This window comes from Physella acuta, unplaced genomic scaffold (assembly GCF_028476545.2).
Source record: "Physella acuta isolate Inbredline_101_S28 unplaced genomic scaffold, ASM2847654v3 ptg000443l, whole genome shotgun sequence".
NCBI classification, from domain to species: domain Eukaryota; kingdom Metazoa; phylum Mollusca; class Gastropoda; family Physidae; genus Physella; species Physella acuta.
In genome coordinates this window covers 354,901-382,456 of record NW_026731962.1, presented here as the reverse complement: position 1 = coordinate 382,456, position 27,556 = coordinate 354,901, and the positions used below count along the sequence as shown (strand labels likewise).

At 41.9% G+C, this 27,556-nt stretch overlaps 1 protein-coding gene across 1 annotated transcript in view; it reads left to right on the top strand.

The window, feature by feature from the left end:
- The window catches only part of LOC131943155 (RING finger protein 44), a 45,293-nt gene extending 22,240 nt beyond the window's left edge, over nt 1-23,053 (top strand). Inside the window, exons 4-11 of the mRNA XM_059303169.1 lie at nt 3,021-3,211; nt 19,294-19,492; nt 20,161-20,535; nt 20,961-21,194; nt 21,337-21,431; nt 21,546-21,621; nt 21,736-21,963; nt 22,702-23,053. Coding sequence (XP_059159152.1) covers nt 3,021-3,211; nt 19,294-19,492; nt 20,161-20,535; nt 20,961-21,194; nt 21,337-21,431; nt 21,546-21,621; nt 21,736-21,963; nt 22,702-22,764 — 1,461 coding nt within the window. The 3' untranslated portion in view covers nt 22,765-23,053. The remainder of the gene's footprint in view (nt 1-3,020; nt 3,212-19,293; nt 19,493-20,160; nt 20,536-20,960; nt 21,195-21,336; nt 21,432-21,545; nt 21,622-21,735; nt 21,964-22,701) is intronic.
- The last annotated feature ends 4,503 nt before the right edge of the window (nt 23,054-27,556 follow it).

Sequence of the window (27,556 nt, the reverse complement as noted above, 5' to 3'; positions counted from 1 at the left end):
GTCTGCTTATCTCACCTTCGCATTCCCAAGCCCCCCCCCCCTCCCCTCACCTAGCCAGTAATCCCACGAGTCCACAACCCCTCATCGGGGACCCAGAGCCTGTATTGAACATCGTAACAAAGGCCAGATGCGGGCCAATCCATTTGAGGACAGTTATAGGATGGAACGCCGATGATTTTTTTAGGTAGCTTTCTGTTCGTATGGCAACTGAACAAGGGAAAGAACTGATGAGGGCGAAAACATTTGAGTAAAACACCGTACGAAAAAAAGCATTTTCGAATAACGACTAATCAATCAATCTTACAACACTATAATAGGCACTAATAAATTAGTACATGTTTTTCTCTCTCTCTCTCCCTCCCTCCCTCCCTCTAATACACACATAAAGTCTGTGTAGAATTCACCCATTATTTTATAAATAGTTAATTATGTTCGACCGTGTCATTTGACATGCATAATTTATCTTAAACACGCGAATAGTCGGCTGTGCCGGAATAGATTTCCGGTTCAGTCTTTGTTGTTTTTTTTAAACGCCAATCTATATGCGAACTTTATTTTTCTAACGTAATCCGTTTTAGGTACTGGGTCATTTAAAGAAGCAGGTAACACGTTGCTCCGGTTTTTAAAAAAAATAAATAATCTGTTTCCTGATCAAATATCTGGGTTGGGGGTGGGGGAGCCGGTTGTGTGGTTTACATTAGCATACAAGACATTTAAAATTTAAATTGGCTAAGTCACATTGACGGGACAAGGGAGAAACATTTCTCTTTGGTATCTTAAACACATCGTGGCCATGTCCTGTAAGGGCATTATTCAGTGGCCATATCCTGTAAGGACATTCAGTGGCCATATCCTGTAGGTCAATTCGGTGGCCGTGTCCTGTAGGTCAATTCAGTGGCCATGTCCTGTAGGTCAATTCAGTGGCCATGTCCTGTAGGTCAATTCAGTGGCCATGTCCTGTAGGTCAATTCAGTGGCCATGTCCTGTAAGGACATTATTCAGTGGCCATGTCCTGTAGGTCAATTCAGTGGCCATGTCTTGTAGGTCCATTCAGTGGCCATGTCCTGTAAGGACATTATTCAGTGGCCTTGTCCTGTAGGTCAAATCAGTGTCCGTGTCCTGTAAGGACTTAACTCTGGCTATTTCTTGTAATATTTTATTTGGTTATCTATGTTGCTTGTATGGCTACGACCTGTAAGGGTTTCTATGGCAACACAATTTGTGATACAAGCCACGCTGACGTAAACGTCTATTAACTTTCACATAGGCTAATGCAGTATTTTATCCCAACCTAGTAGTAACCGCCGACTACTTCCAATTACACTTTTCGTTTTTTCTTCATTTTCCCCCTTCTCCTTTTCATCGTTGGTTCCAACTTGTCCACAAGATGAACGATGCTCCAGCCCGCGAGCAGATATCCATTGGGATAACTGTTCCAGTCGATCCGGAATCCCAGAATGAATTGCTTTGGCCAAAGTCCAAATTCCATATGGTTTTCTTTAGACGCGAAACCCTTGATATCAGTGTCTCGTATTTAGACGGGCTGTTATTCTAAACTTGAATCTAGCACGACTGATGGCTAGGTCATACCAGTTAAGATTAGGGCTAGCGTTTACTTTACTGGTGTGTGAAGATATCAGACACGATATTGAATTGGGATGTGAAGTTTAGCTCGCAGTAACCATTGAATTTGGCACGACTACTGGCTAGGCACTACCAGTTAAGATTAGGGTTTATTTTAGTGGTGTGTGATATCAGCCACGATATTGGTGTGTGATGTAAGGCTAGCCTCGTAGTTAAATCATCGATCAAGTAAGAGTTCTCAAAAAACAAAACAACTTCGAATAAAACGTTCCTATCGCCAAACTGTGATATGGACGCAAGATTGAACAGGCTTAGCTACAGATCCCTGTATTGGTGAAGGGCTGTTTCCACAGTTTTTTAACCAAGCTGTTGGAAATTCCAAACAGCCCCGCCAATAACTTGATAGTAAACACGAAATTGTGCGGAGTAGAATGGGGAAGAATGGAGGGAAGGGGGGGGGGGGGGCGTAAACAGAAATAAACTTCTGTGTGCTCTGGTTTGTTATCGGTGACAGTTTTCTGTGATTATTTATGATTATTTATTCTTTACCTAATGATTTTAAAATGTTAACTGTGTAAATGTTTATGGTGTTTATGTGTCGCAGTAAGTCCTTGCTGTGTAGTCTAGTGTTTTGTTGTCAGCACTTTAACGTGAGACGTGTACCGTGCAAAACCCTGCCCGTCATGCTCAAGTGTAAAACTAGACATTGGTTTCAGGCCAGCGCCACAACACTGCAAGGCTTTTTATCTTGGGGGGGGGGGGGGGGGGGGGCAGCCCTATCAGTGGGGAGGCCTTATGCCTTTATGTTGTCCTTCTACTTTTAAAGCTCATTGGATGAAAGATGTTTATCGTGTTATAAAAAATGTGCATTAATACACCACGTTTAAAAAACAAAAAAAACAAATGAGATGAAAGGGAATAGATTTCTATTGAAACCTGGCATTGATTGAAAATAGTTGAACACGACCAACACGCCTGTATCAGCTCCTACAAGCCCGGTTAAATATAGCTGCAAGTATCGCGTCAGCCTTAGCTCTGGCTCTCGGTACAAGACGAAAATCCAATGCTATCGCGTGTTATCTGTGCTTGGTTTTATACACACAGATATTGTAATTATAGGCCCACCACAGCTATGTATTCGTTTATGTAAATGTGTTGAGAGATGAAGACAATAGGCGAATGTTTAGGTACTTGTTTATATGAACGTGTAGAGAGATTGAGACAGGAGGCAAATGTTTAGATACTTGCTTATGTGAAAGTGTAGATTAAGACAATGGGCCAGTGTTTCGATACTTCATTATGTAAATGTGTAGAGAGGTGAGGATTAATGGGAGTTGTTAGGGTTTTCTTCTTGTAAATGTGTAGAAATTTAGGCAGATGTGAGTACTAAGTGTGTGGGTTACTTGTAAAATCTGGACTCTTCTCTTGTTGAACAGACGGAAAGCCCAGCACGAAAACGTCGCAAGATTGGAGCATCTCTTCAAGATCTGACCAACTCGAGCAGCCCTCCCCCTTACGTGACCAGGAGCAGCGACCTGACGACAGAGGCCCGGGTTGATCGCCGCAGGACGTTGCCAGCCAGACGAGCTTCAGGAGAGAGGGCAGTGACCCCGAGACCTCGCAGAAGGTGAGTTGTTAGCACAGTGTGTAGGGACAGTGAGTCGTTAGCACGGTGTGTAGGGACAGTGAGTCGTTGGCACGGTGTGTTGGGGACGATCAGCTGTTAGCACAATGTGTAACGGGACGGTGAGTTGTTAACACGGTGTGGAGGGGTCAACAGCCTCTGGATGGTGAGTCGCTAGCACGGTGTGTAGGGGACGATCATAGTGTGTAAGAGGATGGTGAGCTTTTAGCACGGTGTGTAGGTGTCCACAGCCTCTGGATGGTGAGTCGCTAGCACGGTGTGTAGGGGACGATCATAGTGTGTAAGAGGATGGTGAGTTTTTAGCACGGTATGTAAGTGTCCACAGCCTCTGGATGGTGAGTTGTTAGCACGGTGTGTAGGGGATGGTGAGTTGTTAGCACGGTGTGTAGGTGTCCACAGCCTCTGGATAGTGAGTCGTTAACACATTGTGTATGGGCCCACAGCCTGGGGATTGAAATGCTAATGTGACCTCACACACTCTCTTCAGGGGGGGTGCTATAGAGAGAGAAAATGGAAATGTGCTCTTGTGAAACGGTTACCCACCCCAAGAAGAGCCTGTGATAAAATGACAACCTCCTTTGTGTTGTTAAATAAAGAGCGTCAAACCTGGTGTGTGGTGTGTTGTTCCACGGGTGGCGGTGTAGTGGTGATGGCCGTACAGTGATACAGTGGTCCCTCTACCGCAGGGAACTAGTCTCTGGAAATATAAATAAACCGCCTTCACCCCTAGTCAGCATAGGGAGCAGCCTCTACTAGATCTCTATTTGGTAATTGCAACACGTTCTCGCCTAAACTTCAAGTTAGCGTCAGTCTTTGCTTGTCACTCGTCAGCCCATTATTTCGGATCAATATGTACTAATTAACCCACAATTTAAACATGGATATATTTTTGAATAACAATATTAATTCAACTATCTACTCATTAAATAAATTTGTTTAGACCTAGATCCACTGATCAAACCACTATTTTTAGATTAAGATCCACTGATCAAACCACTATTTTTAGACCAAGATCCACTGATCAAACCACTATTTTTAGATTAAGATCCACTGATCAAACCTCTATTATTAGACCAAGATTTACTGATCAAACCACTATTTTTAGATTAAGATCCACTGATCAAACCTCTATTATTAGACCAAGATTTACTGATCAAACCACTATTTTTAGACCAAGATCCACTGATCAAACCACTATTTTTAGACCAAGATCCAGTGATCAAACCACTATTTTTAGACCAAGATCCACTGATCAAACCACTATTTTTAGACCAAGATCCACTGATCAAACCACTATTTTTAGACCAAGATCCACTGATCAAACCACTATTTTAGACCAATATCTACTGTTCAAACCACTATTTTTAGACCAAGGTCTACTGATCAAACCACTATTTTTAGACCAAGATCCACTGATCAAACCACTATTTTTAGACCAAGATCCACTGATCAAACCACTATTTTTAGACCAACACCCACTGATCAAACCACTATTTTTAGACCAAGATTTACTGGTCAAAGTACTGATTTAGACGATACCTACTTGTCAAGCCACTATTTAGGACCAATCCAAGCTGATCCCCCACAAGAAGAAGCTATTATACTTTCATTACTTCCCCTGTTCTCATGGCTTAACGTCCTCAACACTAATCCTCCTTCATTATAATCCCGCCCCTCTCATGTCAGATATCCCATAATACACGAGCAGTATGACATAATCCCGTGCGGTGCTGTGGTTCAATACTTACGGAGTGATCGAACTTGTTGGGCGACATTGCCATTGTTACCCCCCTTGTAAAATGATCGCAGGATGCGGGCTCAAACTGTAGTCTGCTTTGTCTGGATGCTGAGGGAGCGACATGACAGGATGAAAGAGAATGCGGGGCCCCCGAACAGTTTTTTTCCCCCCTCATCTTGTGTTTTACGGAGTGAAGATTTCAATGTGTAATTGGACATGTCAAGAAAGTGAGGCATGCTAGAACACAGCTGGTGCAACTCACCATCACAACCAAGGGACGGGTGGGGGGGGGGGGTATTAGTTTATCTGGTTTAAATTAACAGATGAGTGCAGGGGTTGTGTTGGGTACTAGAGGGGTGTAGTTGTATTTTATCATGTCTATAGTGGAAGTTTAGACTTTGTTGTTATTGGTGATGCTGTTGTTTATGGTGTTAGAAGCTTGTTTTCTCCAGGCTTGTCTCAAAATTGGTACTTTGTAACAGGGCGTTTGTGTTAGTTTCACTACCAAGACGTGTGTACTGTGGTCATACAGGACGTGTGTACTGGGGTCACATATGACGTTTGTACTAGGGTCACATAGGACGTTTGTACTGGGGCTACATAGGACGTGTGTACTGGGGTCATACAGGACGTTTGTACTGGGGTCACACAGGACGTTTGTACTGGGGTCACACAGGAAGTTTGTACTGGGGCTACATAGGACGTTTGTACTGGGGCTACACAGGACATTTGTACTGGGGCCACATAGGACGTTTGTACTGGGGTCACATATGACGTTTGTACTAGGGTCACATAGGACGTTTGTACTGGGGCTACATAGGACGTGTGTACTGGGGTCATACAGGACGTTTGTACTGGGGTCACACAGGACGTTTGTACTGGGGTCACACAGGAAGTTTGTACTGGGGCTACATAGGACGTTTGTACTGGGGCTACACAGGACATTTGTACTGGGGCCACATAGGACGTTTGTACTGGGGTCACATATGACGTTTGTACTGAGGTCACATAGGACGTTTGTACTGGGGTCACACAGGACGTTTGTACTGGGGTCACACAGGACGTTTGTACTGGGGCCACACAGGACGTTTGTACTGGGTCACATAGGACGTTTGTACTGGGGCCACATAGGACGTTTGTACTGGGGCCACACAGGACGTTTGTACTGGGGTCAGGACCACATAGGACGTTTGTACTGGGGCCACATAGGACGTTTGTACTGGGGCCACATAGGACGTTTGTACTGGGGCCACATAGGACGTTTGTACTGAGGCCACATAGGACGTTTGTACTGAGGCCACATAGGACGTTTGTACTGGGGCCACATAGAACGTTTGTACTGGGTCCGTTTGTACTGGGGCCACAGGACTTTGTACTGAGGCCACATAGGACGTTTGTACTGGGGCCACATAGGACTTTGTACTGAGGCCACATAGGACGTTTGTACTGGGGCCACATAGGACTTTGTACTGAGGCCACATAGGACGTTTGTACTGGGGCTACATAGGACATTTGTACTGGGGTCACATAGAACGTTTGTACTGTGGTCAGGACCACACACGTTTGTGTCCTGGTCACGATCACATTGATAGTTTTACTGGGATTCTCCAAAATCTCTTAGAATGGAGCTATTGTTAAAACCTTAATGAAAAAAAACGCATGACAGATTGATTCGACACTGGGTCTTCGTCAGATTGAACAAGGAAAAAATGTACTCACATTTTATTTCAGTTTCCAAACCTTTTTTTTTTTTTTTTGTTGAAGCTCTAGTTTGGCTGAATATGAATGTTAAAATCGTTTAATTTAAAACGTGTGGAAGCATCTTTGAACTAAGTCAACGCGTTTAAATTTCTCACGTAATTCGAGGCCACCTAGGCTGATGTGAGCTCGCTAATTAAATATTCTTAGCTACTGTACATCGATTCGTTAATGCAATCAGTATACAGGGTTAATCTAAAGGCCACTAAAAATGGACATTAACGTGCACGAGCAGTTGGTGAGGTGTGTGTGTGTGATGGGGGGCCTCTGTCTAAATGAATACGGCCGTGGGCCACTGTGTGGACGTGTATATCTATATGAGCCACGCGTGTTGAGCATTGATGGCCCAGCTATTACGTCCGTGGGCTGAAACGGCTTTGAAACTTTGTACATTGATCTGCTTTTTATCTCGTGTTTGCTGGTAGATCAAAGAGAATTCATTTTAGGGTGTGGGGAGGGCTGGGAGGTGGGGGGGGGGGGAGCATTCGCCCTAAAATTGTCATGACTTCTATGGGGATGCTCATACGCATTGGGGGGGGGGGGTGTTAAATTCCATGAACAATATGCCATGTAAAATTTATGGTGGGTGGAAGGAGAGTCGAAATGCCATGTAACGGTTTGTGGACACCGTGTAACTGGGGTGGGGGTGGACGCCCTGTAACTGGGGTGGGGGTGGACGGCCCTGTAAATGTTTGGGGTGGGGGTGGATGTCATGTAACTGGGGTGGGGGTGGACGCCCTGTAACTGGGGTGGGGGTGGACGCCCTGTAAATGTTTGGGGTGGGGGTGGATGTCATGTAACTGGGGTGGATGCCCTGTAACTGGGGTGGGGGTGGATGTCATGTAACTGTTTGGGGTGGGGGTGGACGCCCTGTAATTGTTAGGGGAGGACGTAACAGCTTGCGGTGGGGATGTGGACGTCATGCCCTGTAACTTCCTGTCGACCCGCAGCTTTCCCCCCCCCCCCTGAAAGTCGTGCTGAAGTGCCCTACTACTCACAACTGACGCACTGCTGTTTGTGACGCATGATCGATGACTATGTTTATCGTTGGGTCAGTGATCGATGCCTTATTGTCAACTGAACGGGCATACACATGTGTTTGTGCATTGCATTAACGTGCATTCGTCTTTTTTTTTTTTTTTTTGGTCTACGCGGAGATAAATATACCTACTTTGATATGCACATAAATCAAGCGCGCTTGGCAAGATGGCGAATTGTGCATGCAAACACAAACCGCCTTTGCGATTCTTTTTGTGTGTAAATGTCTGACGTCATGCAATTATAAAACATTGGATGGTGTCCGTGGGTTCGAGAGTGGTGGGGGGGGGGAGGCAAGATGGGACTTTGTTGTAATGACGGTCGGCAGTGAGTAGTTAAAGTGAATTGTATAGACTTATCTAAGCTCCCATGAAATGACTGACCCTTGTGGTGGGAGTGCGGTGGGTCGTCTTACAACCCTTGTAGAAGAGGGGGGGGGGTCTTGTGTCAACGAGTTCTTTCCTCTTGTAGTGACTGCATCCACCGAGTTGTCTCGCTTTGTTTCCCCCCTCCGGCTTGTACATACCGGCTGGGCCGTTCTTTGTTTCAGTGTCAGATTAGTTGGCCGTTATTTCCCTTCGGCTTTTTTCTGCACTTTCTTTCAGTCGCCGCATACAACTCGGCCCCCCGAACTAATGTACACACTGCGTTGACTTTATTGCTTTTTACCGGACGTAACTGTTTGAGAAAAAAAATTTCGGACCCCTCCTCACTCTCCCCCCCCCCCTCCTCACTCCCCCCCCCCCCATTTCCCCACTCCCACAACCCATAAACGAAACGAAGACCCCTATTTAAACTGGACCAGGTAGTTAAATATGATGTCAAGGTTCATTGAACTGTAGGTGGACGTTGTTTCAAGTGCACGTGATTTAAGCAGGGTGCACACGTTTAAAGCTGTACCTCGTCACGTGCACACGTTTAAAGCTGTACCTCGACACGTGATATAAGCAGGGTGCACACGTTTAAAGCTGTACCTCGTCACGTGCACACGTTTAAAGCTGTACCTCGACACGTGATATATGCAGGATGCACACGTTTAAAGCTGTACCTCGACACGTGATATAAGCAGGGTGCACACGTTTAAAGCTGTACCTCGTCACGTGCACACGTTTAAAGCTGTACCTCGACACGTGATATATGCAGGATGCACACGTTTAAAGCTGTACCTCGACACGTGATATATGCAGGGTGCACACGTTTAAAGCTGTACCTCAACACGTGATATAAGCAGGGTGCACACGTTTAAAGCTGTACCTCGTCACGTGCACACGTTTAAAGCTGTACCTCGTCACGTGCACACGTTTAAAGCTGTACCTCGTCACGTGCACACGTTTAAAGCTGTACCTCGTCACGTGCACACGTTTAAAGCTGTACCTCGTCACGTGCACACGTTTAAAGCTGTACCTCGACACGTGATATATGCAGGGTGCACACGTTTAAAGCTGTACCTCGACACGTGATATAAGCAGGGTGCACACGTTTAAAGCTGTACCTCGTCACGTGATATATGCAGGGTGCACACGTTTAAAGCTGTACCTCGTCACGTGCACACGTTTAAAGCTGTACCTCGACACGTGATATATGCAGGGTGCACACGTTTAAAGCTGTACCTCGACACGTGATATAAGCAGGGTGCACACGTTTAAAGCTGTACCTCGTCACGTGCACACGTTTAAAGCTGTACCTCGACACGTGATATATGCAGGGTGCACACGTTTAAAGCTGTACCTCGACACGTGATATAAGCAGGGTGCACACGTTTAAAGCTGTACCTCGTCACGTGCACACGTTTAAAGCTGTACCTCGTCACGTGCACACGTTTAAAGCTGTACCTCGTCACGTGCACACGTTTAAAGCTGTACCTCGACACGTGATATATGCAGGGTGCACACGTTTAAAGCTGTACCTCGTCACGTGATATAAGCAGGGTGCACACGTTTAAAGCTGTACCTCGACACGTAATATATGCAGGGTGCACACGTTTAAAGCTGTACCTCGACACGTAATATATGCAGGGTGCACACGTTTAAAGCTGTACCTCGACACGTGATATAAGCAGGGTGCACACGTTTAAAGCTGTACCTCGACACGTGATTTATGCAGGGTGCACACGTTTAAAGCTGTACGTCGACACGTGATACAAGCAGGGTGCACACGTTTAAAGCTGTACGTCGACACACTGAAGCCAATACTACAGTACCAACTTACTGAATGTTGTTGCTCTTGTGTGATTGACAGCAGACCAATACATTGTATAGTCGAGATTTTTTTTCTCTCTCTCGATCAAGGTTCCGACTAGGATTGGCCCTGGGTAGCCTGTGACACATTTCTTACAAACATTCTTTGATACTCTCTAGCCGAAGACCGTGGTGGAGGCGAGATTTTGGGTTTTGATAAGGCACTGAGTGCTAAATTTCTAACCTAAGATTGTTCTAGACTTGACTTGTATACTAAGTCATCCACGGGTTTTATTTGAAGCATGTTTGGGTTTGGCTACCTAAATCAGCCTTTGGGTTTGGCTACCTAAATCAGCCTTTGGGTTTGGCTACCTAAATCAGCCTTTGGGTTTGGCTACATAAATCAGCCTTTGGGTTTGGCTACCTAAATCAGCCTTTGGGTTTGGCTACCTAAATCAGCCTTTGGGTTTGGCTACCTAAATCAGCCTTTGGGTTTGGCTACCTAAATCAGCCTTTGGGTTTGGCTACCTAAGTCAACCGTTAGGTTTGGCTACCTAAATGAATAGTTAGGCCTACTAACAGCTAGGGCCCCAGTCCTCTCCACCAACTCACAGGACACAACCGCTGGCGTTAAAAATTCAATTCTCCCCGGCCATCGTTTTATTAATGATGCTTTATACAATTTTTCTCCATCAAACTCAGCGTCCTCGGTAGAGCGATGCCGATAATCGATAGGGTAGACAACTGCGTCGTTGTACACCCCCGCCGACACACCCATACACAACCCTGAGTCACGTGGTGCTCCGTGTTTTCACAGTTGTAGGATCCACGCGCAGTTGCATAGGAAATAAATGCCGTGTTAAAGTTGAACATAGAACAATGATCGGACATTGTGCGCACCGTGGGGGGGGGGGGGGGGCATCGATTTAACTCCCACACGGGACACACCACCACCATCTGTCTCGACAGTAAACACCACCGCCATCTGACACTACACACCACCGCCATCAGACACTACACACCACCATCTGACTTTACACTACCATCTCGCACCACCACCATCTGAGATTACACTACCACCATCTGACACTACTCACCACCGCCATCTGACACTACACACCACCGCCATCTGACACTACACACCACCGCCATCTGACACTACACACCACCGCCATCTGACACTACACACCACCGCCATCTGACACTACACACCACCACCATCCGACACTACACATCCGCCATCAGACACTACACACCACCATCTGACACTACACACCACCACCACCATCTGACACTACACACCACCACCACCATCTGACACTACACACCACCACCACCATCTGACACTGCACACCACCACCACCATCTGACAATACACACCACCACCACCACCATCTGACAATACACACCACCACCATCTGACACTACACACCACCATCTGACACTACACACCACCACCACTATCTGACACTACACACCACCACCACTATCTGACACTACACACCACTACCACCATCAGACACTACACACCACTACCATCTGACACTACACACCACCATCTGACACTACACACCACCATCTGACACTACACCGCCATCACATCTCTCCCGTTCAGTTGTCTCGAGGTATGCAGCCCTTGGTGATTCACGACACACAATACCTCCCTTTTTATTTTTCCCTTTAAAAATGTCCTTACTTTTCTTTCATCAACATGAGCCGGGTCGGCTTGTAGGATAAAACCTAGTACTTGGGATTGGATGAATATAAATAAATTTGGGTTTCCCCGAAAGAATGTATATTTTTTTTTCTCTCGAGCGTGTAGAAATCTGGCCAACTGAAGGCTGGATATTATTATTGTATCCCAGCGGTTATAGAAGGGGACACAACTATTTCCTCTTTTGTAGCCAAGATACACAGGTTGATACCGTTGGTTATTTCGTTACATATGCATAACAAGTATGGGTATAAAAATATGGTCGGACCGGTATATGTGAACTGAGACGCTTTCTTTTTTTTTCCTATTTACTAAAGCTAGTGGGGAAAAATCTTTTTTTCTGTACCCGTTGATGATATAGCTGGCTTAAAACATTACCTTAACCCACACCTCAGTGTGTCGTTATCATTGCTATTGAATGTGTAGGTGTGGTTAATCAAGTACTTCAAATCCAAATAAATTTCTATAGTTTATTTGTAGAGTCTGGTCAATTTGATCGTATTCACCATTGTGCGCGGTACGTCAAATATAGCGTCACAACTTCCCTGTCAGTCTGTCGTATGGCATGTTTTCACCTAGACGAAATGACCGGCCTGAAGATAACAATCTTGTACCCAGTGAGTGTGTACACACACACGATCACAGACGTGTTTGAATCGTCAAACTAACCTTTAGCGGATATGAACGGGACAATTTGAGGCGAAATGATTGCTGTAGAAATGTGTTGCAATCTCTGGTGAACAGCTGTCGGGAGGGGCGTACAACAAACTTACTGCACAAGTACTCAACACTACAGCTAGTACAAGTACTGGTGACACCGGGGGGGGGGGTGCATGGGCGTCTACTTGAAGAAAAAATGGCGGGGGTCACATTTCCTTAGGGTTGGTTGATTCTAATGACACGTTCTGTGTGTTGGTAGAAAAAAAAGTTGTTTTTTTTTTGTGTGTGGGGTTAGTGTGATTTGAGAACATGTCCGTTTGTTTTTATTAATGGCACCCAGCATCAATCATCGGTCTAGTAAAGGGAGAGGAAAAAAAAATGTGTGAACAAGGGACTGCAACTCTGGCCAGCGGTGGACTAAACTTTAAAGGGGAGGTAAATCGCGCCAGATGCCAATGAAACCAGAGTGGAGGTTTTCAGCAAGAGTTCTCACGCTTGACCTCGTTTCTCCCCCCGCCCTCTCCTCGGGGCCAGGGTTGAAAGGTCAATGCTACCGGGCAGGCGGGACGTGCCTAGTGTGCGACTGCTGTGACCTGTTGCTGGAGGGCTGGGTCTGATACCTGCTGCTGGCGTCTGCTTGTAGGGCCACGGTATGTCTCACAGGACAATGGTAGCCCGGTGTCTCTCTGGTGTGGACCGTGCTCTACACGGCACTGCCATACACTGGTGCCACAACATAGTAGGAAAAAAGACTTCACACCATATATACAATTATAGCTACACGTCTACCACTCAGACGGAAATAAAATACACGACTGGTACAATTATTTATATTTTTACTTACACAGATTTACCGAAAGGAAAGAAACCAACAAAACAATCACGTACAAAAACGATGTTCGTTTGGATGTGACCCCAATTCTGTTTATTTCTATTAGGCCAGCTTTTTAGTATTTAGTCGACTCATTGCCAGATTAAACGTTTGTTTTCCCAAATAGATATAGGTCTATCTTATATAGAAAAAATATTTTAAAAATTAAAATGATCTGAAATCTACCCATAGCTTTAAATGAAAGTATGGTTGCTTGGTTTACCAATGAAGGGGACGGAAAATATTTTTTAAGCGAGGGGTAAATGGAGTAAAATTGGATCAGAACGTGAACACGTCCCTGGCCACTTCCTCCATCACCTGGTCCAATGTGACAGGCAGTCTCATGGCATTTCTCCAGGGACGGGCTGGGGTAAACCTCCACCCGCATCCTCCATGCCTGCACAGCCCTGGTGTGCTCCCTCCAGTCCTCACCCTCCACCGTGTGTGTGTAGGGCCTAGTGTGAGTACAGTAATTGGTGTCACAGGGACTTGGGTGGGTGGAGTAGACCTGTCTCCCCCGGCCTTATCTCAGCACGCGGGGTGGGGCCGTGGGGTGGGAGAGGCCGTGTGAGCGCGGTTCTCACAATGTTGAAAGACTCCCCGCTGTTTCAAATAATCAGCTGCTGCTACTGTATCTCATTGCTGGCGATGTGTTGTTTTTTTTCCTGTGTAGGTCTGCTGGGGTTGTCTAGCTCTAGTTAATAAATATCTGAAGCAACCTCGTTTGTCTGTGCTGCAGTTGTTACCAGCAGGGCAGTATAGTGTTGTAGGCCGATAGTTTGGTTTAAATTAGACCACACATTACCATCTTGTATACTGACGTGCTGATTGCTTTAATTAGCACGTGTTAGGCTGTATCTATACAAAGTAACTTGTGTTGATAAATTTACTTTGGGCGTTGGTAAATGCTAAAACATTGCCGCCGTGTCGTGCAAGTACATACAAACACGCAGATACAAGTACATACAAACACGCAGATACACGTACATACAAACACTCACACATACACATCCATAAGCACACACACTCACATTATAACGCACACATTCATAATAGAGGCTGCTCTATTGGTTGGTTTTGTAATTGCATTTTTTCCTGCTCACCTTACTAACAGGCCATTAACACACTCGTAGTTGGTTAGGCTTAGAGCCCTATAAATCGTTGCCGTCATTATGAACTAACTTGATCTCATCGCGTGTTTTATTCTGATAGTCATGACTCGGCCCTGCCCAATTAATTAGGTCTTGCACCGGACACCTAATCAATGAGTTTCTCTTAGCTCGAATGTACTCGTGTTAATGAAGAGTGGGGACGGCTAGCACACAATCAACTACACTAGTAATTGTTTTATGTTGTGAATTATTTTTCCCCTCATCATTTAACCTTAGTTCTTAATGTCCATATCTACGTCCTCTCTCGCCATAATAACTGTACAATTCTGATGTATATTTCTAATAATGAAGCTACAATTCACGTATTTTATTTCTGCTCCTTCACTTCCTACGTAGTTCATTTCGCTTGTAGCTAAATATGTTTATTTATATCGTATGTATACTTTACTGTTCCCTCACTTCGTATGCAGTTTTCAGCTACTTCACTTCGTAGCTAGTAATTTCTGCTCCAAAATTTCGTGTAATTTATATCCCCCCCCCCCCCCCCCTCGCGGGGTAGAGAATTATGAGAACGACCCCCCCCCCCCCTGCTCCTCCACAAACATGGCACACAGACGAACGTTCCATCGTCCCCATACCAACAGTCCCAGGCCGCCGTGTACAAAGGCCGTCTTCAAACACCCAAAAGCTGCTTTTTAGATCTTTGGAAATCTCAGTTTTCATGCACTGTATGCGGCCTTCTCTCTCTCTCCTCTATTTTGGGTCCTGCTCAACCTTTGAAGGGACTATGTGGGTGTGTGCTTGATTTGTAGGACTGTGTGTGTGTGGCTTTGGGGACTTTGTGGGTGTGTAGCTTGAAGATGGCGTGTGTGTGTGTGTGGTATAGTGTGTGTGCGACTGAGAGACTGTGCGAGTGTGTCGATTTGAAGGACTGTGTGAGTGTAACTTCCATGGTTTGTGTGGTTGGCCTCAGGAGTCAACGTGGAGAATATAGTCATAGAAAGCCAACGAGTAGAGGTGACATTACATTTACATTATCTTTCTCTCTCTCCCCCCCCCCCCCCCCCCCACACAATATTTCTCTCACACACGCATGAGGAATCCAAAAATAAATGTTGAGATAAAATTCTACCATATCTAGGCGCTAGCTACTCCCCTTCTACATTTCTAGTTGAACCTATTTCCCTAGCGCCTAAAAATCTATACACTCTAAGAGTTAAAACCAACCCGGCCTGTCCCCATCTATTTTGGTGTGTTAAATCATCGAACAGGACCACGCGCAGTCGGCCTGACTGTGTCAGGAAAACTTAAGGTCACCACAGCCCGACACGCCCCTGGATAACCTTTAGTGATGACGGCAGGCCAAGTGTAATCTAGGTCGACGTCATTTCTTTACGTAACGTTGCCGCTTGTCCTGAGTGAGGTCACCGTAGAGTGAGGTCATCCATTGTCCACTACCAGCGTACAACCTGTACTGTTTGTTACCCCCCTTTCCTTCTCTCTCCCCCCCCCCCCGTGCACATACACACCGTGTCCCTCCCTCCCCCAACGCCTCTGGTTGTGACGAATTCCCCAAGCGGATTGTTCAAGTAAATGGGAAGGGCCGTGTGTTGCAAGTGAAGGGCCCATTGATCGTCTGTCGTTTTTCTCTTCGTCCAGGGATGGAGAGAAGGAATTTAAAAGGACCAATAATACCCACAAAGAAGTGGGGGGGGGGGGGGGGAGGTTGGGCTTCGACTACTGCCTGTGTTTTAAAAGGAATAAAATTAAGGGAAGGGTTTTTTTTTTGTCAGAAGGTAAAGTTTAGAAATGTTGCGAGCCCCAGGCTAGTTTTTTGATTAATGGATGAAGAGGGGGGGGGGGTGTAGCGGTGTGGAGGAAATGAAAGGGATTGGTTGCTAGTTGAAGTAGTGTGTACAGCCGTGGCTGGTGTACATACCAGCCGACAGTAACAGGTGTTCTGTTTCTTAACATTCACTGTATTACCTACTCGATGCTACACATCTATCGGTTGGTCAGTTCAAATTTGTCTTGGTCAAACCAAATTTTCGTTCTCGACCAATGCGAATTTTCGTTCTCGACCAATGCGAGTTTTCGTTCTCGACCAATGCGAGTTTTCGTTCTTGGCCAGTACGAGTTTTCGTTCTTGGCCAATGCGACATTTTCGTTCTTGGTCAATCCAAAATTTCGTTGGTCATTCCAATTTTTAAAAAAAATTCTTCTGAGGGCTTTACGCGGCCTTGTTCAGAGGTGGGGAGGGATGGGTTGGGAGCTGCAGAACCGAGTGGGGAGGGGTGCGACAGGGCGTAACTAACTGGCATGAGTGGGAGATTGGCTGTGGTGGAGCCTTGAGCGCGTACCCCAGTGCAATATCTCCCCCACTCGACAAGGGAGGGAAACGGAGTGTGTAATTTGGAAAGGGGAGAGGCGTAACTCGTGTGCACATGTTATTAAAATGAGCCAGTATTGAACTGGGTGTTTTCTGCGTGTTTCGTATTTACATGGCTGATTTTTTTTTTAAAATCTTGCAACCAAACCAAACCCCAGCAGTGAGCTAGGCCTACAGATGGAAACGGTTGGTGTGTCCACAACCTGAGCTAGACTAGCTCAACTATAGCGGGGGTACCCTTGAGAGTTAATTTTAGCTCAAGCCAGTCGATAGATCCCTAGGCGATCCTGTCACTCAAACTTTAAGAGGAAAAAAAAAAGTCTAGAGGACGGTAACGAAAGAGCGAAGGAGACGTTGGACTGACTACACGCCGTGTGCTGGCCGCGGCAGTCAGTCGGTGTGTTGTGTTCAGTGGCTCGAGGCTTGTACACAGTCTGGGCTGGAGCCGTGGATATCGCCATGTTTCTGCTTGTGTCAGCCTATCGATCCTATTGATCACTGGAACATGTAAACGTGTATGGCGCGTTGTGAACAGTTGTGTCCGACCCCGCTACACACGGACAACGGTGTGTTCTGTGTTACTGGATTGATGCGGTAAGAAAGACGAGATGATGTGTTGTTTTTTTCGGGAAAGTATTTGGGTTTTGTAGCTGCTTGAGGATAAAATCGGCTAAATAATTGGAGCAAATGCGTGTTGTCGTCGCATTTGTTTTATGAATATGGTAAACGGAGTTAATTGGTGACTTATTTGAGGGGAGGGGCTTGCTAAGGATAGAGAGGCTTAGTCATTGGTGTTTATTGTTGAGTGTGTAGTGTGTAAATGGTTCGGTTAACTCATGTCAAGTTGCCTATCAACAATCCGGGTAGCACATTGTAGGCTTATCTCATATTTTATAGGTTTGTGTACAATTCGTTTTATTTAGGAGGAAATAATCGACATATTGGGACTAATTAATTACAGACATTTAAAGTGAGGTAGTAATATAGCCTACTAATTTATAAATTTTAATCAACTTTTATAATTGTAACTATTGTGACGGTTTTTTTTTTATTTACTAGTATTAGGGCCTTGGATATTATTTTTTACAGAGTTTCTTCATAGTCATAGAATCTACATAACTAGGCTATATTCAATATTGAGTTGAGTTAGTTTGCCTATAGATTTAGTTACAGTAAGTCTTACTGAGGATTTGTTAAGTATAGTCTTAAAGTTAAATCATGTTGTCATCAACATTGAGCCATCAATTAGAGCATTATTATTGACTTAATGATGTAATTCTATGAATGTCTTAGATACAGAAATGGCCAACAATCAGATCATTACTATTGAATTATATGTAATATGTAAGCCTACCATAACTGAACAATGTCCTAATAAAAATATCCACAATGTGTAGGTTCTGACTCATGAAATGTAATTTATCATGCTGTTCTTAGACTATCTTAGACTTATAGCCCAACCTAGATCTGAATCAGATCACAAAAAAAGTTAACTTTAAAATTTTATTCATCCCAAGCTCAATCCCTCTAGATTTTATACTATTTGAATCCTATTCAACAACTTAAAAATCAAATTTCTGTTTTAAATAATACTTTAACATTTTTTCTAGGAATTCTGTAAAATATTTAGCATTCATATTGTTTTTTCCAACCAAGATATCTGTGTACATTTCCTATACTGTACTGTAACCCCTAGTGAGCAACAACCTGTTTTGAAAAGCCTGTACTGTACTACCTGTGTAGTGTCCTGTGCTGTTTTCACCTTCATTCACTGACAGGTGGGGTGACTCATTTACCCCTCCCCATTTCTAGTTTTCTTACAGACTTATCAGGTGTGCTTGTATACTTATCTACTTTTTAAATATGGCTTTAGGTCTGGCTTATTTCATTTTTTTTAAATGCAGTTTTCACACACACACACATACACACACACACACACACACATTTTTTGTATAGATAGAATTCACTGCTCATGTGTAGTTGACTAAGCACCTGTTTATTTTCTGTACATTTTCTGAATAAATTGATTGATATGAGGAAATTATGCTAAAACTTGTTCATTATGAAAGATATTTGTAGATGTAATAATTAACCAGTGTTTTAGTTAGTAACTATTACATGCTCAGTGTATGAGAGATTCTTGCTTTAAACATGTATGTTTATTGCTAGAGCTACCTGTAGGTCCCTCTACCTGGCAGACTTGGTGGATTTTCCCACATCATGTGAGGGTATCCTGTGATACCAGCAACCCTTACTTACCCCCTTCCCAAAAAAGTCAGGTATCCATTGGAGCTGGGTTGGCTCAAGGATGTCAAATTGTTGGCATGACCTGGGAACTTTGTGCTAGTGAACACAAACTCTACTGGACTAGCCCATCCCTCTTGAACATTACTAAATCTTGAGCGTAAATATTACTGTCATGTTGCTAGTTATGGTATAAAAAAAAATAATCTTATGAATCTTTTTCAGCTTTAAATTATACTATACTGACTTAAAAGTTTTTAATTTGTCTGTCAAATTTAAGAATTGTAATACTTCTATTAATAATATGCTTATATTAAAATAATTAAGGTTAAATTAATGTGAATATTTAAATTTGTGTTCCAGCAATAGCACACGCCGCCGCACTCGCGACAGGGTCCCCACATCTTCCACCACGGCCACACCTGATGAGCGCCGAGCCTTCCAGCCCCCCAACCCACCACACCTCCATGTGGCCACCAACCCTGCATTCCTGGCCAGACAGATCCACCCAGCCATGTTGTCAGCACAACATCCACCCTCTGTCTTAGAACACCTTGAGCAGGTATTTACACTGGCCAAGCCATTTCTTTTAGTTAAGGATCAACTAGATAGACATTTTCTCTGGTACTTTAGGATCTACCAGACAGACATTGCCATTTTCTCTGGTACTTTAGGATCAACCAGACAGACATTGCCATTTTCTCTGGTACTTTAGGATCAACCAGACAGACATTGCCATTTTCTCTTGTACTTTAGGATGAACCAGACAGACATTGCCATTTTCTCTTGCACTTAAGGATCAACTAGACAGACATTGCCATTTTCTCTTGTACTTTAGGATCAACTAGACAGACATTGCCATTTTCTCTTGTACTTTAGGATGAACCAGACAGACATTGCCATTTTCTCTTGCACTTAAGGATCAACTAGACAGACATTGCCATTTTCTCTTGTACTTTAGGATCAACCAGACAGACATTGCCATTTTCTCTTGTACTTGATCAACCAAACATATATTACCATTTTCTGTAGTACACTAAGATCAGCCAAACATCATTTTTTGTTGTAGTTAAGGATCAACCAGATCACAATGATCAACTAGATCGTATAATAACATAAAGATCAACCAGAAAGTCATATTGATCTGAAAGATCTTCAGGAACTCAGTATGATGAGAAACTCGCAACAGTTATTATGTTTTCGACCTAAGGATAAATTGTTTGTCTGCAGGTGTCAATGTCTGGTCCAATGCAAATGGGTCCCTATGTACCCCTGTGTGCTACAGCCACACCCCACCCGCTGAGTATGTGTGCACCCATGCCCCAGATGCACATGGGCAGCTCAGCTGCGATGCCTTCTTGGTCTCTGGCCAGCCTCCCAGTGAGGCTTCAGTCCTGCACCCTCCCCCACTGCACCCTCCCTCACCCCATCCCCCAATATCTACCGTCCAGTCACCACCCCCAGCATCAACCACCGCCTCCCCCCCAGGCTCACATACCAATGCCCCCTCACATCCCAGGACTGCATCACCAGCATCAGCACAGACCATACCACCACCCTCACCAACAACCCCAGCAACAACAACGTCATGGACAAAGTACACAGGTAATACTAGATTTGTTTTTTCTCATATTGATCAAATCTCCATTGAAATAAGAGAAGTTAAATTATTCATTAGCATTTTTATGTATTTTTTTATGATTTAGCTGAAGTCCTATTTTTAAGTACCCAATTTAATACATTTTAAATATCTATTCATATGTAATATTATAAATATATATATTATAAACTCATTTCTAAAACATTTTATATTCTTATTTAAAATGATGAACCTCCTTTTAAATATATTTTATATTTCCATTCTTATGTAAAATGATGAACCCCTTTTTATGTATTTTATATTTCTATTCGTGTTATGTAATATGATGAACCCCCTTCTAATTCACTTTGTATTTCATTTCATGCCATGTAATATGAAAACGCCCTTCTTTTATTCCTAGTTCTTCATTGATGCTTTACTTTGTACACAGGAAGAAGATGTCCACTCAGTGCTGTCTGACCAGAGGAGTGCCAGTGTGTACCCCCTCCACCCCAGCTTTCACCATCATCACCACCACCATCACCACCACCCGGCCGCGGCTGCTGCCCTGGCCTCCTCCCACCCGTCACACACTGGTCACCCCCACAGCCTTCCCCACCCCATCACCTCATCACAGTCTGTCATCCTGCAAGAGCCAACAGTTCATCCTACGCCAGACATTTATGTAAGTCAACAAACTTGAACATCTTTCATTCATTCATTCATCATACACTAAAATCCACTATTTTAACATGTTTTGTTCAATCGTTTAAATTTTTTTTAAAACTTATCTTGAGCAAACTTTTTTTTTCCTTCTGCTGCCACAGGGAACCTTATCGCGCTACTATTCACGGCGATCTAGCACCAGAAGCCGTGTCCGCATGCAACAGCAGTACAGCTCTGGATTTTTGCTGCAGTTCCTGTAAGATTTTTTCTTTGGCTTAAGTGTGTAGTATGTAAAACATTGTTGTAAATATAAACAATCACAAGTATTTTTTTAAAAACACATTTCTAATCTGTTTTCCTGTCTCCACAGTGCCATGCTGGGTAGTCCTCCTATGCCACAATATGGGCGGGATATGGACAACCCAGAGGAAGTAGAGAACTATGAGGTAAAACCATCAACTCATTTGTCATTGATACACTGTACTCAATAACCCCAACCATAGAGCATTAAACTGTGACGTTATACCTGACTCTATACTAACTTTGCTTGACTTCCCCAGGCGCTGCTGTCTTTGGCTGAACGACTTGGCGAGGCCAAACAAAAAGGGCTGACCAAGACGGACATTGACCAGCTGCCTGTGTACAGGTTCAGCAGTGAGGCCGTGCGCTCCGAGTCCGACCAGACCTCCTGCGTGGTCTGCATGTGTGACTTTGAGGCCAAACAGCTGCTCCGTGTCCTCCCCTGCTCTCATGAATTTCATGCAAAATGTGTGGATAAATGGCTCAAGGTGCGTTGATTTCTGATTTATACTCTGTATGTTTTCTCCATATTTTAAGGGTCAGCATCACCTAGACGAAGGGGGGAAAAAATTCACCCTAAAACAACTGTTAGACCTTTACATTTTACAGCTATGAAACAGCATATAAATGTAGGCATGCATGAAGCCAAAATAAAATTTAAATGATTGGAACACATTTTTATATAAACAATTTTAAAAATTCAAACCAATACATTTAAAATTTTGCAAAGACTGGAACTAAACTGTACCATTTTGAAAAGTTAATCTTTTTTTTAAATTAAATCTAAGATTTTAATACCTATGGTTTTATAGTTAGGTCAGAAACATTCATATATTTTCAAACTTCATTACTATGTTATCCTTTAGTTCCAGCTATAGATAATGTAACCCAGCTTTTGACTTTTTTCATATAAATGGTGACTGGTATTTTGAAGACTTGTCCATACAAAACTAACCAGTCAAATTTTAAAAATTATTTTGCATCATACAGTTGGCCTAAATTTAAATGCTGTTTTATAACTGTGTAAACATAATCACCTTGGTAAAAATTTAATGTTTATTTTTTTGTCAATTTGTTTCCTGGGTGATATTGTCCCTTGAGACAGTTTTTTTCTCTCCTTGTGGTATATGACTCATCTCAGATTGTTACCTCATTCTTTCAACTACCTTTGTTCACCTTAATACATGATGGTTCCAATTAAACCTTTGAATGAATGTATGTTTCAGACAAATCGTACCTGTCCCATCTGCCGACAAGATGCCACAGAATCCAGTGGATGTGTAGAATAGCACAGACTGAAGGCTCTGTACTGATGTAGACCCAGAAAGATGAACCCTTCCTTACCAGAGAGCTGACATTGTGCACCCCCATACAGGGCTTCACAGAAATTTGATTCCATTGCTACTCATTTTTCATAATCAGGGACTGTTCTGTTGGAGTTAAACAATCTATTCTTTAAAACAGAGCATTTCAATACTTTTTTGTACAGCCTGACAGGAGAGTGACAAACCTTCACAGTTTGCCAAAGATGGAAGTTCATTCTTCACAGAGGATCTCATGGAATCAGTTTTGAGGGGGGGGAAATTCAGAAGTGGGAAAATTTCACCAGTTTTCTTAGATGGATAAAAAAAAATTCAAATACGAACATTGCATGCCATAAAGAGCTTGTTCATTTTATACAATTCTAAAATACCAAACAGGATATCATGAAAAAATTCTGTGACCTTTCTTTACATTAGATGGAAGTGATCAGTATTTTGAGTTCAAGGAAAACACCATTAGTGATTTTTTTTCTTCCCCCTTTAATGATGGAAAAACATATAGCACAGTGAAAATCTATTGACAAACTGATAGCACCCACTGCGCTTACTTCTAGGACTGTGTTTGTTGATTCTGTGAAGAATTGAGTGCGAAAACTCTACTAAACATTGACAAAAGTAGGATGGAGTGTTCATACACATTTAAATTGTACAGTGTGAAAACATGTAGTATTAAAGTTTGGTGACTTTATTTTTCTTGCTGTATGCCATGATAGTTTAAACCTCACTGTTTTTTGCTGATTAGAGCTAGTGCACTCACCAAGGGGACACCAGTGGTCTGCTCACAACTTGGTTGTGTGCACATGTCAGTCTACTGTTTTCATTCCATTCTAAACTGTTTGATATGCATACCAAATTTTTATTTTCACCTCCATGGCACAGTTGAAGCAGGGCTATCAGAAAAGTTTGAAGTGTCATTTGGTCTATCACAAAGTCAGTCAGTATTTGTCTTATAAAATGAAATGTATATTGCACATGATAAATTAGGAAGAGTTTGAGCCTGCTAGTGGTACTATTTAGGCAAAAAGTAATGATCCATTTTATTTGTTGTGAAAATTGGACCTGGGATACTTGATTCAAAAGCCCTGTCTTAGCCATATAACGTAGTGAGATTGAGCTATTTAGAACTGTACTGTCTGGTCTAAAGCCCGCCAGCTCAGGCCGCTCAGCCATGGGCTATTGAAGCCAGTACTGCTGAAGAGAATGAAAATGCTCTCTGTTGATTAAGTATGCAGTTGATCCCATCTGACATCCTAATTACCCATCAACACAAGCTCTATCCATTGTTCCTTGAGACGGAAACATTGACTTTACCAATGCACAGGAAAGTTTATAAAGTGCCTGTGTATTCACATGTATTGGCCAGTTGAAAGATTCTCAAACATACATACATATGTTGCATCTTGAATTTTTTTTTAAATAATTTTTTGTGTGCTCATTTTAGTACTGTTCCACTTGTTTGTTGGTGTCTGCATGTGCCTAGATGATGTCTATTAACTGTTTCATCTTCATTGCTCAATACTGCCGTGATTTGTTATATCTGGGCCACATCATGAGAAACACCACAACCTGCATATTAAGGCAGATCTTTTCCAAGATTTTTAGCTAGGGTGAGGATTTGTGTAGTGTTGAATGGGATAATACATTTAACCTCTTTAAACTACAGTATTCAGAATGAATAAAATCTTTAGACAATACAGGCTTCAATATTCTTTGTAGGGAATAATGATTTCCCTCTATGAAAGTATCAGTTCCTCATTTTCAAGCCATTGGTGCATGTTAAATTTTCTGTTGTATAACATCCTCAATTGTAACCAAAGCAGTACACATTTATATATATACCTAGTTTAGTAGTGGAAATGTGTAGTATTATGATAGAGATTGAGTTTATATTGGCATAATTTCTGTTAGTTCATAACCAGATGAATGCATCTAAGTGTGATAAGCATAAACATCTGTAACATTTCATTATTTACAAGAGTGGTTGAATGGAGTTGTATTCACCCAAGTAATAACAATGTCAGATTGGTAAAATATTGCTGCTACAATGATGCTTGATTTATAACAAAGCTTTTCTCTAACTATTAAAACCTCAATAATTCAGTATAATTTTTATCTTCATTGTAATTACCACACTTAGTGTCTGATATAACTCCCTCCCCCCATCTATAAATTTGATTAGAAGTTGTACTACATCATCAAGTGACTACTATACATACATGTATATTGCCTACCTTATCCAGCACTGGAGAAGCTGCAGATTTTTTTTTTTCTTTAATCAATTACATGGACTTGAAGATTATTGACATCACCAGCAAAAAGATTGTATCCTGTATTTCTCTTAGGTTGTTAACTAGAGCTTTGATTATTTGATACTGTATTCAGTTTATATACTTTAAATAAATGCCAGATCATTTGAAAAACTTATGTTTGATTATTCTTCAGTACGTTTTTTTATGAAAAAATTTTTTTACTATAGTTTTATCCACATTGTCTTGTCATTATTATTGCACAAACAAAATGTTGGCTTAAGTAAATCATTTATTAATTGAATAGACATCTGGAATTGTGAGTCTGGTTTCATCTTTGCTGAGCAATACTTGTTCTGTCCAGTGTATGTTGCATTAACGTAGCCATATAATTTTATGTGATACCAATATTATTAATGATAAAGCTTATCGTCCATGGCGAAAACAACAACCATTTAGCGCTTGTACAACATAAAGGAACTTGTAGGAGATATGTACAACATAAAGGAACTTGAAGGAGATATGTACAACATAAAGGAGATAGAACTATAGGCTGCTTCTAGTGATAATTTGGCCTGTACAGTTGTGCTGAGTGATATCATTTAAAGACTATCAGTGATAGGGTGAAGGATAGGACACCAAATCCTTGTGGTCCTTTGATCCTAGAGCCCCAACTGGCATACAGTTTTCACTTTTATTTCTACTTGCCCAGATATTATAAACATAGTTTTATCAGAGGCTGACCTGGGAGGCTTGTGCCCATGTATTGAATTGAGAGCCTTTAGCATTCTTTGTCAGGTGAAAGTATTTCTACTGCTAATGAATTATATTGAGAGCAATAAAGTATAGAAATAGTAGCAATAATACATGTTTTGCTACATCTGGTTTATGAATATTTCTTATGTAGATTTTTCATCCAAAACCTTTGAACTATGAACATGTTAGGTAGATCTAGGATTTTGCTTTGTTTTTAAGCTACATGTATGTACTTGTATAGTCCTCAAACACTTCATCACAAGATAACATCTTAATTGGCATGGGTTGCTAAGGTCCTTTATATGTTTCTCTATATTGCATTGCAAAAAATAGCAGGTATTGAATATAATTACCTACATCCACCTGCAGAATTTTAATTTCTTTTAAGTTAGTATTTGATTTGATTTTTATTACAATTTTTGCATTATAAATATTTGTAAAGTGTCAAAGGTTGTATTCAGCTTGGTAAAATTACATGTCTATTATCCTACATCTAGAGCTTCATTTTTTTTTGTTGGCTTTTACATTTTTGAATAACTGTTATATTGTTTCTGTATTTCATACAGTTTGTACAGTAAACAAATATTTTATAATTAAAATGTTTCTGTTTGAAATAATTATAATTGTTGGAATGCAGTTTTGAAGCAACAGTGTACAGTTTGTATTAACAAGTTTGTGGAATGGTTTTTTTTTTGTAAATGTATTAAAAAATTTTACTTTATAATTGTGCACGTTCCAAATATATAAGCTGTAGTGTAAGGTATGTTCCCCCTATGTCCGTTTCTACAAAAACTGCAGTTTTTTTTTAAACATAACGTAAATCAGGATGATTTAGATTATTTATTTTATTTAATTACTTAAAAGATGTATGCAGTTTCTGAAGTTGTTTTTTTTTTTTTTTTGCAAATAAAAAAATTAAATAATTTAATAAGACGTTTTGTAATTAAAGTATATTAAAACTATAGGTACAACACTATGTGGGAACAGGAAAATGTCCAGAACTGAAATCAGCACAAAGTAGTTTCTGTGTTCAAATACTGTCTCAAAATATTTCTTAGAATTGTCCTGATTTACTCAAGTGCTTGCAAAAACCTGACTACCTCACATTAGCTTCTCATTTCAACTTCAGACCTAATTCACCTGTAAGTTACCTTCACTGTTTACATCTCAGGTGTTGTCCTACAAACTTTTTTTTTCCCTCTTAGCTTTTATGGCTTACCTTATAATTTTTTTTTTAATTTTTTTTTTTTTTTTGACTTACAGAAACCATTTTGGTCACAATTTTTTGGGAAAGATGTATTTATTTATCTCTTCTCCCCTCCTTCCCCTAGTATTGGAAAGATGTTAAACATAGGCAAAAAAAAATTAAACTACTAGCGTACCTGAACAGCTAATTTCCAAATAACTGATTTGTTAAAATGACTAAACACACAAAAAGGTCTCGCAAATTACAACCCTGCTTGTTTCAACTTAACACAAACAAAAGGAAATGAGTTGCTAGTTGTTTTTTTTTATCCTAGTTGTTTTCCCACTCCTACGCCCCACCCTCCTTATCTGTACCTTTGGTTTCATATTTTTAATAAGCTTTGTTTAAGTTTTGTGTTTATTTCTGAAAATGAATCTTTAGAATCATAACATTTTTGTGTTAAACAAGTTCAATAGAAAATTAACAGTTACACAGAAAATGTTTTTTCTGTTGCTTGATGCTTAATTTATTGTGGTAAAATCCCTCTCACTTGATTTAATAGTTTACATTG